We start from the raw sequence: 14,476 nt of genomic DNA, 5'->3' as shown, positions 1-14,476 counted from the left end.
AGCAGAGGCGTGACGGATGGAGCAGAAAACTGCACGGAGCAGGGATGGCCACAAAAGCCAGGGCAGCTGCGGCTTGCAGCGGGCCACACCACAGGCTTCTGGACGGCGGGCTCGACAGTCACAGCCACACGTCACAGTTCAGCGAGGGGCCAGCAGATGCCCAGGTTTTATTCAAAGGGATGTGCCAAAGAAGATGCCTTCTTGCCTGTCACTCAGCTCCTTAGGAACACACACTGCAGTGGACAGTTGAGGTCAACAAAGACTCTAAAGAAAAATGGGTCTGAAATTTGAATCCTTCATTTAACAAAACTTAAAGCTGTATAGACAATGTGGAAATATGTCTAGAAAATGAAATTTATGTTAGTATAAAACTGTTGTTTTTGTTGGAAGAAAAAAAATCCCTGATAGTCTAAGGACATAAAGGATTTTATTGAGGACCCCCACACTATTCGAAGTATAATCCTGGTTAAGGATTTGAAACCCTGAGAGGCTTTAAGACTCTAAAATGTCAGATTCCTAGGCTTCACACCCAGAAGGCGACTCTAATTCCATAGATTTGAGATGAGACCATGCAAACACAAATTTTTAAACAAAAGCCCCAGGAGATTGTGAGGTAGCCTGGCAAGCACTTGAGTAAATTAGTTTGAGAACTACCATGGAGGGAACACAAGACAAGTCTTGGATGTTGCTGCTAAGTTTGAAGATGATGATATTAAACTGAATTCCATCTCAGCAATAAGGTGGACTGAAGAGCTTTAAAAAAATTCTCCCTACTATAAAAACAAAACATCTAAATAAAATGTTAAAAAAAAAACTGTTAAATATATGACTGAGCTTTCAAGAAGATAAATCTAATCATCAGAGGCTAAAGGCGAGACGGAAGCACAAGCCTCGTGTGTTTAAGGGACTACTGAGGGAGGCGGTCATCTGAGCATTTGCTGACCCCACTGACACACAGCTGTGGTTTCAATGACTTTCAGGTCACGGACAGAACCAAGGCCTTTGTAAGGTGGGAAGCTGTTTCACAGATCATTGGGTAAAGCCTGGACTGCCTAGGGTTACACCAGCAGAGAAGGTGAAGTGGAAAGTAACAGACCCTGCAAAGGGAAGCAGCTAGGATGCCGTTCCCTGAGGATTCTAGGCCACACGGTCAGCCTCACACCTGAGGCCCTAATCCACACTTCCCATGCCATATGAGACACACCAACTTGAGAACTGAGGTTTAAGGGGTTTAGAGAGTTGATTTTACTACATAAAATCATAGGAAATACATACTAATCTACGATAACAAACAATACCAGCAGTTTCCCGGGAAGGTGGGCAGGAAGAGCAGGAGAGGGCTACAGAGGAGGAGGAGAGACGTGGGGCTGGGCGACAGGCGTGCTGCTCCTCCTGACCCGCGATGAGCTCAGGGACAGACGCACACACACATATGTCAAAGCTTGTCAAAATGCACACTGTGAGTATGTGTGGTATACTCTATGTAAATAACATGTTGACAAAATTGTAAAAAAGAAATTCAGCAAGTTAAAGAGCAGATTAGATACAAGTAAGGTGAGAATTACCAACCTGAAAGATCTAAAAGGAATTACAAGACAGAAGAAGACTGCAGCAGAGATTAATAAAAACGAAAAGTATAAAAAGGGCATTAAGAGATATAGAAAACAGAATATGCTCTGCTGATAGTCACTCAGTTGTGTCTGATTTGTCACCCCATGGACTGCAGCCTGCCAGGCTCCTCTGTCCATGGGGATTCTCTAGGCAAGAATACTGGAGTGGGTTGCCATGCCCTCCTCCAGGGGATCTTCCCAACCCAGAGATCAAACCCGGGTCTCCCACATTACAGGCAGCTTCTCTACCATATGAGCCACCAGGGAAGCCCAGGAAGGGAATACTGAATACTGAATACTACTAATAATAATAATTACTGAATAATAATACTGAAGTGGGTAGCCTATCCTTTCTCCAGGGGATCTTCCTGACCCAGGAATCAAACCGGGGTCTCCTGCATTGCAGGCAGATTCTTTAAGCTGAGCTACCAGGGAAGCCCAGAAAATAGAATAGTAAGGTCTAAAATACATGAACTTGAATTTCCAGAAGACATTGTTAATAAAGAGAATGGGGAGAGTTGGTACATGATGAGCTAATAGCCAAGTGTTTTTTAGAACTGATAGAAATCACCTATTCTCAGATTCAGGAAACAAAAAAAAATCTCAAGTCAATTAAGTAAAATTAAACCCACACCATGATACATTACACTTAAACTGAAGAATAAGAAGCCAGAAGGTAAAGGAAAGCAACTATACCAACAGGTGCTTTCTCACTAGAAACAAGAGAAAACAGTAGAACAACATGCTGGGAGTAAATACAATCAAAAGAGAATTGCACATCCAACAAAACTATCTTTTAAGTTTAATGGAAAAATAAAGACATTTTAAAACAAAAACTGAATTTATTAGCAACACGTATCACTAAAGAAGATTTTTACAAGTTGTGTTTTTTAGAAGACGTGTTTTTGGAAGACGGAAAATGATCCTTTAAAAAAGACTTGAGATGCTATAAAGAATGCTAGGTAAATAAAATTGATTCGGTCTGAGGGAAATTGTTTAAAATAATAACGTCTTATGTGTTTACATGTTTTAAAGGACAAAACTTTAATATTAGTAACATATGGTTGGGGGTTATGTGATGGGACTAAAGGACAGCAGAGTGTGATTAACCCTAGAATTTAAGGTAAATATGTACCCTGGAAGTTATGAAGCAATCATCTAAAAGATGTAGAGTTAGAATGGTAAAATCTACCATTCTAAAAGAGTAGAAATAGAGGATATAATTTTTGGAGGGGGAAAATGCAAAAAACAAAAATACCACAACTAATTGAAGAGAAGATAGGAAAAAAAAGAACAAAGATGGGACAAATCACAAAACATGGCAGAAATAAATCCAAATAAACCACTGATCATAAAATGACAATGTAAATGCACTAAACTTTCCAATTACAAACATGACAATTGTCAGATCAGTTTTAAAAACACATAATACAGCTATATAAATCATATGAACATGTGAAGAGTTAAAAATATCTGTATGAAAAATGTACTAGGCAAAAAAGTAGCCAAAAGAAAGCTGGTGCAGCTATATTAATATCAGACACAACAGATTGAAAGTAAAAAGCTTTTCTTTTTCAGGTTAGATGGTCATTACATAATGATCAAAAATCCATTTTTTCAGGAAGATAATTTTAACCTGGTGTACATCAAAGTAACACAGCTTCAAATTTTATAAAATTCTGAGAAAGAAAATGATAATCTTTTTAATGATCATAAAATCTATAGTAGCGATGTGCTAGGAAAGAAGCCTCTTATAAAGCAGGGTAGTCTCTGGGTCAAAGTTGGATGAGGAAGGTCTCTGAAGGAAAGATGGATCCTCTATTGAACTCTGGGAGATTTAGATAAGAAATTATTAGATGGTTTCAGTTTTTCATGATTTCTGTGTTAACTGTACATCAATGTTAACCATTCAGTCAATGTTAAGCTCTTTCTGGATGTAGGACCATCTGCATACCTTATCTAATTTATATAATTCTTAAAGAACTAGATACAAGTTATTATTTTATTTCCTAAAAGAAGTGATCTGGAAAGCACAGGCTGAAACTGTTTTTGTTTCCCACATTTAAAAAAGAAAAATAGAGAGAGATGACCAATACCATGTATGGAAATAATAGAAGGGATTAGGAAAAATTAACCTAGGAACCATTCTGAATATAAATATTTAGATTTTCTTCTATTTGTCTGTCACCAGAAGCTATAAAACAATAACAGAAAAAATGTGAAGGCAAGCTTTGTACACACATATACTAAGACTAAAGGAAGATGATGTACACAGGCCAGACCCACCTCTAGAACTGTCAACAGACAGTCATTATGAAATCTAGTGAATGAATATATGTCACAGATATGCGAACAGGAAAGCAGGCCTCAGAAAATCTCCATCAAGCTCCAAGAGCAGGATTTGGAAAACTACTGCAACAAGCCAAAAAGCTCCACAGCTGAAATGACACAGCAAAACTAAACCTCAGCTAATGAGAGAAGTGTCTAGATAATGTGAGAGATGGTCAAGGTGCTTGGTTTCAACTTGAATTCTGCTCCCCTACCTTCCTGCCAAAAACAAAAAACCAGAAACAAAAAGGCAGTAACTAAAACTAAAAGGTATCCCTTACTTAATAATTACTTATCAAATGAAAATAGCAGAAATAAAATATTTAATTCAGTAGGGCTCAAGAAGCAATTCAGTTCAAGTCACCTAGGCCCTTGCCCCTGGCAGGGTGAGCGAACAAACATCTCATGGAACCCAGGGACTTCCCCCAGGAGACCCTCAGCATGATTTGTCCTGAATCCTATTTACTGCAAGCCCCAGTCTGTAATTCAACAGCTGCTAACTGGCTGATGTTCCTAACTTTCACTCTATACCTCCCCAGTAGATCTGCACAGCTAATGAAATTTCAGAGACAAAGTACAGAAGCAGTCTAAAATGGAAATCTTCTGATCTGAGTTGTAAAGTTCAAGAACTCCCAGGGCTTTACAGAGCCTAATTGAAGAACTAAGGCTCTTTCAATAAAAAATATCAACTGCAATGGATTAAAGTGTCTGGAATACGTAAGTCCATGAATTCATGCTATTAAAAAGAATTAAAACCCTCATTGACAACCTTTGGAGGATGGTAGGTGGTCAATCTGGAGAAGGCAACAGCACCCCACTCCAGTACTTTTGCCTGGAAAATCCCCTGGATGGAGGAGCCTGGTAGGCTGCAGTCCCTGGGGTCGCTAAGAGTCCGACACGACTGAGTGACTTCACTTTCACTTTTCACTTTCATGCAATGAAGAAGGAAATGGCAACCCACTCCAGTGTTCTTGCCTGGAGAATCCCAGGGATGGGGAAGCCTGGTGGGCTGCCGTCTATGGGGTCACACAGAGTCGGACACAACTGAAGTGACTTAGCAGCAGCAGCAGCAGCAGGTGGTCAATTAATTATTTCCAAAGCTGCCTCTTCCATACAAACTATAACTCAGGATAACTAAACTGCTGATGAAAAGAAATTCTTTAACAAAAATTTTCTGGGTAATAAATGAGGACAAAATTACAGAAATAAAATAGCAACATTTTGCAGCTTCTAATGAAATAGATCTAAGCAATGCTCACAAATGGCCTTTAACATTAACATGACAACCAAATGCTGTGTGTCTCCTGACAACAGTAAATGACACTTCTTATGAAGTACTCATGTCAAAAGAAAAAACAAAAATACAAAAAATTTGATCAAGCTTTTCTCTCAATTGCCAGTTTTATAAGGATGGTAAAGGAACATATTAAATACCACCATAAGGATGAAAACGGCAAATCTAGAATGTGGGAAACTACAAAAGACTCATTTTCTTCAAGAAATAAACAAAGAGAAACCTACAGATTAAAATCATGTCAACATATTGCAATGTATGGACCTTATCTGAAATCCATTTCAACAAACTATAAATTAAAAAGAAGTGTATAAGACATTTGAGGAAATGTGAAATTGAGCAAATATTTAATAATGTTAAGGAATTACTAATTTTTAGTAATGGTATGAGTGATAGTGTAGTTATATATGTATATTTTAAATCCTACCTATTTTTATATCAAAATAAGTATAAAATGATCAGATAACAAGAATTGATGAAAAAGTAATCTGGTGAGGTAGTAGGGGCTTCATGAAACAAGACTGGCAGGGAATTGATAACCACGATTCTGGGTGACAGACCCTGGGGGTTCATTATATACTATTCTCTCTACCTCGGCATGTTTCCATTAAAAGACTTAAAAAGAGGTAAGATAAGGGGAGAAACATAACCAGCTGCATTGCCTGGACCTTATGTGCATAATCATTAAAAAATGTATCAGTATTAAGGAAACTTGAACACTGACTTGATATTTCATATTTAAATGATTATTAATACTATAGGTGTTACAACAGTATTAGAAATATCTTTTTGAGGTATGTACTGAAAAAGTATGGGTAAAATGATATATTGTCTGAGATCTGTCTCAAAATCATCCAAAAGATCAGGATGGGGGAATAAGCAGATGTATAGATGAAGTAAAGACTAGCCATGCGGTAGTAACTGCTGAATAAAAGTGATGGGTAAAGAAGATTGCTTATACCATTCACTCTACCTCTGTATGTTTTACATTTTCTATCATAAAACATTTTAAAAAGTAATAATAACCTATGGCATTCATTAGAAGTCAGAATAATGGTTTGAAGAGGGGAATGGGAACCACAGTAAGGGCTTCCGGAGCGGTAGGAACGTTCTTTTACACAAGTTTGTTCACTTTGTGATAATTCATCAATCTGTACATTACAATTCGTGCACTTTTCAATATGTAGTATACTACAATCAAAAAATATTTTTTAAAAGTAAGAGATCCACTGCTTCAGTGCAAGAGAAGACAGTCAGGCAGAGTTGTAAATAACTACAGCAATCACTAAGAAATCTACTTCTGAGCAGAAAGACAAAAGAATACTATATATGTGCGTACTAAGTCGCTTAAGTCACGTCCTACTCTCTGTAAGATCCTATGGATTGTAACGTGCCAGGCTCCTCTGTCCAAGGGTTTCTCCAGGCAAGACTACTGCAGTTGGTTGCCTACTCTTCTCCAGAATAATGTATAACCCTAAGCGAATGTTGGATCTGGTCTCGTTTTCCTCAACTCCAAGGGAAATAGCAGCTGCCTCAGCCTGCTGTTGAGTGCCTGTGAAGTGCTTAGCACAGAGCCCAGCACAAAGACTGCAGTGACGAAAAGGTGCCTTCTGACTCGTGTCAGAGGACCCGGCCTGCACTCATGGCCTGCCTGCCCCCAGATAACGTATACTGCACTCCTGGCTTTAATCTAGACCTCCGCAATAATAAATTACTCTCAGACGGGAAACTGGACAGATCCCCATCATCCCTCACTCAAAGTTCTAACACAAAACCATTAATGAGACTGAACAGAGGCACCGCAGCTGCACAGTGATTCGAGAGCATCCAGGTCTCCTCCGCCAGTATTTGTGGAAGCAAAATCACTTAAGATGAGGGAAGCCAAAGCCCCACACCCACACATCTTCGCTCCCGGCAGCGCGATCCACTGCACCCCACTCCATGCCCTCCAATGGGGACGCGCGGAGTAAAAGCCTCATATCGCCCCCTGCGCCTTCCCCCAATCAGCGAGCCCGCACCAGAACACAGCGCCCAATCAGAGCGCTCCACATGCCAAAGGCAGCCCTCCACGCACGTCCAAAAGGAAACGCTTCCCAAAGGGCAGTGCCCGAACACCGGGCTCCACTGGCTTCTGGGGTCTCCGGAGGAGTCACACTGCCACCTACTGTCCGATCATGGGAATGCAGTCCCAGGTGTACCGCCTGATTCTCAGGGCCACAGCCTAGCCAGAAGGCTCAAATACAGAATTTGGAAGCTTCCCTGGTGGCTCAGTGGTGAAAAATCCGCCTGCCAGTTCAGGACACACGGGTTCAATCCCAGATTAGGGAAGACCCCACAAGCTGCGGAGCAACTATGCCCCTGCGCCACAACTACTGAGCCTGTGCTATAGAGCCCTGGAGCCCCGCCTACCCGCGACCACTGAAGCCTGTGCGTCCTAGTGCCCAGGCTCTGTAGCAAGAGCCATCACAATGAGAAGCCTGCACACCTGCTCCACCAACCAGAGTGCCCCCCGCCCCGCTCCCGCAACTAGAGAAAAGCCTAAGCAGCAAGGAAGACCCAGCACAGCCAAAAAAAAATTAAAAAAAAAAAAATTAAGGAAAACGTGCAGTGATACCACACATGAATGCAAGTTTTAATAATATTGTTACACAGTAGGAAGAAAATATTGTCTTAGCCTCTTTTCTTCCAAGCAGTTTGAGTTTCCAAACCTCATCTCACCTCACACCCCAAATTATTCCTTTCACATATTTCTGCAGCAGCTACTATATGTCAGAGTATGATCTGGAGCAGGCATTATCATCATCCCTAATTGATAGGTACAGGAACCCAGTTAAGAGACATAGGTTCTGAAAGGTGGCAGAGATGGGAAAAACACCCAGACATTTTCACAAGTGCACACTCTTGACCACATCACACAAGGTACAAGGTGCTGTAAGATACAGGATGAGGAAAAAATCACTTCTGACTTGATAGGGCCCCGGGATGTACAGAAAGGATTATTGGCAGGATAGTATTCAGGAAATGGTGGCTGGTATGTACTGCTTTTCTAAGTACATTAATCTTAACAGAGAGGAGACAGTTACCTCCTGTTATGCTTATTCTTTGGCAAAGAGCATCTGCTCACTCAAGAATCTATGACAATATTTCCTAGGTTTGTCCCTGAATAACAGAGCTGATCCATACCAAAGCACCAAATATAATGGCTGTTTCCTAATTTTCCCTTCATACCTAGGAAAGTGTTAATAATAGCTTTTATGCAATTCTTCATCTTCATTTCTGTACTTCCACAGCACTTTTCATATAATTCATATATGGCACATCAGAATAAGCTTTGCAATATAATTAACTGAGCCCATGCTGCTTTCATCATTAGAATAGTGGTTCCCAAAAGAGTACCAAAAGGCCCTCAAGGACATTTCAGAATACACAGTGGTATTTTTTCTTTCTTGACTTGTCAAAATGACTGTAGGACATTACTGGTAGAAGGGGCTTCCCTGGTGAATCGGCGGTAAAGAATCTGCCTGCAATGCGGGAGACCTGGGTTCGATCCCTGGGTTGGGAAGATCCCCTGGAGAAGGGAACAGCTAAGCACTCCAGTATTCTGGACTGGAGAATTCCATGGACTGTACAGTACATGGGGTCGCAAAGAGTCAGACATGACTCAGCACCTTTCACTTTCACTTTTCACTGGGTAGAAGTCAGAAATGGTAACAGGCAGTACCGACACTGACAGCCACAACAAACACTGGCCCTGCTGGGGGCAGCATGTTCAGTATAGAAGGAAGATACAAACACGGATGACAGGAAGGCAAGGAAGAGCTCTGCAGAGAGATGAACTCAGGTTTCAGAACGAACTCATGATTTGTAAAATACATATGTGTAAGCTCATATACATATACGAGAATACACGTATGTTTACGTGTGTATGTGTACACATTTTTCCTAGCTCTGTCCACTAAATGGGCAAAGCCGCAAAAATTCCACAGTGGCAAAGGGACGCCTAGTGCACAGACCTTGGTTTCTAATACCATTCCCCAGTAAAAGGAACCAGCGCTCTTTGGAGAAATTCAGTTGGCCCTTGAACAAAACAGGTTTGAACTGTGCAGGTTCACTTACACATGAATTTCTTTCACTAAACGTGTACTATAGGATTATACGCATGATCCACAGTTGGTTGAATCCATAGATGGAAACTTGGCTTGGAAGAAACCACTTATAGGGAGGACCACCTAGAAGCTATATGAGGATTTTTGTGCTGAGGGCGGGTGCCCTTCACCCCCATTGTTTAAAGGTTAATTGAAACTGATTTCAGGGTTACAGCAGGAAAGGTACAAGATGGAACACTGGGAACCAGCTTGAAAGGGATTCTATTAGCCAAATTTGAGACAGTTCAGGAGAATCTGACTAACAAAATGATGGTAAGGATGGTAATGAATCATTAAAAGAAAAAAAGCAATTTACAAGATTATATTGATAATAAACAGAGAAAGAGCAAGAAGTGGAAGAAAAGGGAGGCCTCCTGTTTACAGTAAATACTGAGTACTAATTAGTAAATGTGGAAGTATTAATGAATTTGGAAAACCATCATGATAAAGACTGATTCTGCAGATGAAATAAAGTCAGGATGCATGGTAACTAACTATATGATAAAAATTGCCGAGGTCCAGCCCCGGCTGATCCAGGGTATTCCAAGGGGAGACGGCGTCGGCGACTATTTAAATATTCATCGAAGATATAAAGAGTAATAGAATGAGGATAACTCAGTAGGAAAATTCAGTGGAGAAAAGAGGCTGAGTAGCTTGGTTTAAGCGGAAAATCAATATAACCTGTGACACCAGGTTAGCTCTGACCACGGAGGCCGCAGGCGCCCTCTAGAATAGCGGAAGGTGCCCCACCTTAGACACCTTCTTGAGTGGGTCTTAGAAGCCCAGGCAAATAAATGGTAGCAGAGGACCTCCGCGCTCCAGAGGGAAACTTCAGCCAGAAATTGAAAAGAAAGAATGACATGGGGAGACCAAGCTTTGGTGAGCAAGGCCCGTAGCTTTACTTTCAACAGGGGTTTTTATACCCTAAGTTACACATAGAGGATAATAGGGGATGCAAAGTCAGCAGTCTTTGATCCTTATCAAAACCAGGGTTTCTTTCCTGCAAATTTATCGTATACAAATGGTTTGGGTGATTTACATTATCTTCTGGCCAGAAGGCCTATTAACATTTTATGACTCTTGACAAAGGTTTGTCAACGGTAAGACTTATTTTCTCTAAGAGTAATTATTTTAAGGTTTGGCGCCATCCTCCGGAGGTGTTAGATAAAGTTACATTCCTACAGGGCAGAGGTGCAGTGGGTTTACAACAAAGGAAAGAATTTATTACCTTAAGGGTCTAAAGTTGCTAACACCAAGACCACTACTTATTTTTTCTACATACCAACTATATTAATTAATACACATTCAAGGATACAGTACAGGGGATGTGGAAACTTGGCAGCAAGCATTGGCTCATCAATGAAATCTTTTACTAGTTTTATTCTGACAGTTTCTAACTCTCTCAGAGGCTCTAAGCTATTTGAATATCTTAAGCTTCCCATGCCTCTCTAGGCTGGGAGACTGTAAACAATCGTATGCATAGCTGTAGGAGTCCGGGTAAACTTGTTAGGCAAGTTAGAGAGCTATCTGAGGGGTTTAGATTTAAACACTCCTAATGCCCAGGAACTTTATTAATTGGAGCTGTAAGTTAACTCTTGGTCAGAGAGAGCGAGATGGTGGTGGGGGACAGCCCCTAGTAAAGTCAGAGGTGAGAGCACAAAGCAATAAAGTAGGCAGACTCTGGTTTTTTGGGGGGTAGATGCTCAAGAATATCCAGGGGGACTCCTGAGGCTGGATCCCACCTTTGCGTATGCCAAGCCTCCTTCCTCATGACCTCTGTCATGAGTGGAGTGCCTCTCGCCGGCTCCCGGCATCAAATGAACAGAAAACAAGACAAAATAATGTTTACATAATCCAGAGAGACTGTCAAGGCAAAAATGAAAGAGAAATTTGCAAGAAAGAAAAAATAATTCTGCCACATGTGAAACAATAGTCTAATTCTTTTTAAGACTTAAAATATGCTTATTTGATTGGATTATTATTAAAGCATTTCACATATATCTCAAGAATATATAGTAACAAACATGGAGTGATTGGAAACGACATATATAATAGCATGGTGAGTACCTACCCAGGTGACAATCTTCTTTTTCTCTTGCTTCCCATTTGCGGCTGTCCTCATATGCTGCAGAAAGTAGGTATCTTTTACCTGAGGAAAAACACAATTACCTCAACAGGCATGGTTTCAATACATGTTCAATTTATACATCTGTTTTTATTAAGGGTATCTTTGCCACATTTTCCATTTACTAGACTATTTAAAGATATGCTATGAAACTGTAACCAATATTGCACAGGTTTACAATTCAGTTCATGACAACATGCATTCAACCTCTCACAGGAAGAAAATGCAGAAAACCTGTTCAAATTTCTAACATTACTAGTAAAACTGCTGCTAATTTTGTTCCTAATACTTTAGACCTAGGAGCCATTTGTTTCCACTGACAAAGAGCCTAGATAAGCTTTAAAATTCCTTCTTAGAACCCAAAATACTTGCTGAATGGTTGCTTAACTCATTAAACGACTGTTTATCATCATTAGTTAGTCCTAAAAATTTCCATCTGACTTGGATCAGCACATTTACCCTTATTTCACATACAGCAAAGAGTACCGAGCACCCAGTGGGTAAATAAGGAGTCTAACCAGCCAGATCTGGGGTGACCCACGAGATGACGCCTGTCCAACGACCGGCACGCAACAGTGCTCAGTACACAAGAGCTCAAGGAAGAAATGAGAAAGAAGGAATGACAACTGAAAATGAAACTTATTATCCTTCAAAGACACAACCAACAAAGTGAAAGGGTAACTCAGAACAGGAGGAAAATATCTGCACATCATTTATCTGATTAGAGACTTTTACCCAGAATCTCAGGTTCCTCAGTAACCTCTATGCAGGTCAAGAAGCAACAGTTAGAAACGGACATGGAACAAAGGACTGGTTCCAAATAAGGAAAGGAGTACATCAAGGCTGTATATTATCACTCTGCTTATTTAACTTTTATGCAAAGTACATCATGCAAAATGCCAGACTGGATGAAGCACAAGCTGGAATTAAGACTGCCAGGAGATATCAATAACCTCAGATATGCAGATGACATCACACTTATGGCAGAAAGTGAAAAGGAACTAAAGAGCTTCTTGATGAAGGTAAAAGAGGAGAGTGAAAAAACTTGGTTAAAACTCAACATTCAAAAAGTGAAGATCATGGCATCCTGTCCCATCACTTCATGGCAAACAGATGGGGAAACAATGGAAAGAGTGACAGACTTAATTCTCTTGGGCTCCAAAATCACTCCAGATGGTGACTGCAGCCATGAAATTAAGACACTTGCTCCTTGGAAGGAAAGCATATTCAAAAGCAGAGACATTACTTTGCTGATAAAGATCCATCTGGTCAAGGCTATGGTTTGTCTAGTACTCATGTATGGATGTGAGAGTTGGACCATAAAGAAGGCTCAACACTGAAGAATTGACGCTTTTGAACTGAAGTGTTAGAGAATACTCTTGAGAGTCCTCTGGACTGCAAGGAGATCAAAACAGTCAATCCGAAAGGAGGTCAATCCTGAATATTCAATACTTTGAATATTCAAAGCTCCAATACTTTGGCCACCTAATGTGAAGAACTGACCCGCTGGGAAAGATTGAAGGCAGGAGGAGAAGGGGACGACAGAGGATGAGATGGTTGGATGGCATCACCGACTCGATGGACATGAGTTTGAGCAAGCTCCAGGAGATGGTGAAGGACAGGTAAGCCTGGCATGCTGCAGTCCATGGGGTCACAAACAGCTGGACACGACTGAGTGACTGAACAACAAATAAGGGGGGAAAAAAAAAACTCTTACAACTTAAAATTTTAAAAGACAACTCAACAGAAGAATGGGCAAGGGATCTGAACAAACATTTCTAAAACATACACACACATATAAATAGCACACACATAAATATATGGCCAATAAGTATATGGAAAGATGTTTAATATCATTTCCCATTAAGGAAATGCAAAATATACTGAAATACAACTACACATCCACTTAGGATGGCTATGATCAAAAAGGCAGATGACAACAGCTGTTGATAAGGATGTAATCTGGCTCATACACCGCTGGTATGAATGTGAAATGGTGCAGCCACACTGGAAAAGTTTGGCAGTTCTGCAAAATGTTACCATGGAGTTACTAGGTAACCCAACAATTCCACTCCTACATATATACCTAAGAGAAATGAAATCACGGATCCACACAAAAAATTGTACACAACATTATTCATAATAGCCAAAGGGAAAGATGCAAATATCCATCAATTTATGAATGGATAAACAAAATGTGGTATATTCTTATGAAAGGAATATTATTCAGCAATAAAAAGAAGTACTGATACATGCTACATGGATGAACCTTGAAAATATTATGCTAAGGAAAAAGAAGCCTGTCACCAAAGATTACATATTACAATATTCCATCCATATGCAATGTCGGCAATAGGGAAATCTATAGAGACAGAGGTGTATTGGTTGCCTAGATCTGGAGGGTAGAGGAGCAGGAAAACCTGGGGGAAATGGGGTATGACTGCTAATGAGTACAGGGTTTTTTCTTCAGGTGATGAAAATCTCCTATATTGATCGTGGTGACAGCTGCTGCACAACCCTGTGTATGTAACAAAAAAACTAAGCAAGCATTAAGTTGACCACGTTAGATGAATGTGAACTAAATCTAAATAAAGCTGTTTTAAAAAATTGAAAAGGAATGAATGGCAGACAGCTCCCTGAAGGTCACAGCAGACCATAACCAAACACAGCTAGAAGGCATGGGAGCTGATCACACACACCATTAGGACGCTACTGTTATTCTCTATCCATTTCCCAACTAAAACAAATATAAACACACCTGTGTGTGTTTATACCCAAACCAGCACCTCCCTTGTCTTCAGCAGGGAGTCTAGTCAGACTTTACTAGAATAATACGTGTAAATTTGAGGTCTAAAGCTTAAGCAAAGATGCAATAATATTAAAAGCTCCCAAAGATTGCCTCAAAAGGGAATAAAGATATATATATATATTTTTTTAATTTTAATCAGAGGCTAATTACTTTACAATATTGTAT

General features: G+C 40.2%; 1 protein-coding gene across 4 annotated transcripts in view; it reads right to left on the bottom strand.

The window, feature by feature from the left end:
• Nucleotides 1–14,476, bottom strand: part of MRPS27 (mitochondrial ribosomal protein S27) — a 103,904-nt gene that overhangs the window by 81,436 nt on the left and 7,992 nt on the right. For 2 of the 4 annotated variants that reach the window (XM_010853564.1, XM_010853565.1), the window contains one exon: nt 11,449–11,526. In XM_010853564.1, the coding sequence (XP_010851866.1) occupies nt 11,449–11,526 (78 nt within the window). Of the gene's footprint in view, nt 1–11,448; nt 11,530–14,476 lie in introns of those variants that run through there. The other 2 variants (XM_010853566.1, XM_010853567.1) reach the window with 1 other exon arrangement.

This window comes from Bison bison, unplaced genomic scaffold, assembly GCF_000754665.1.
Source record: "Bison bison bison isolate TAMUID 2011002044 unplaced genomic scaffold, Bison_UMD1.0 scf7180017864329, whole genome shotgun sequence".
Taxonomy (NCBI): domain Eukaryota; kingdom Metazoa; phylum Chordata; class Mammalia; order Artiodactyla; family Bovidae; genus Bison; species Bison bison.
This window is presented reverse-complemented; position numbering and strand designations above follow the sequence as displayed.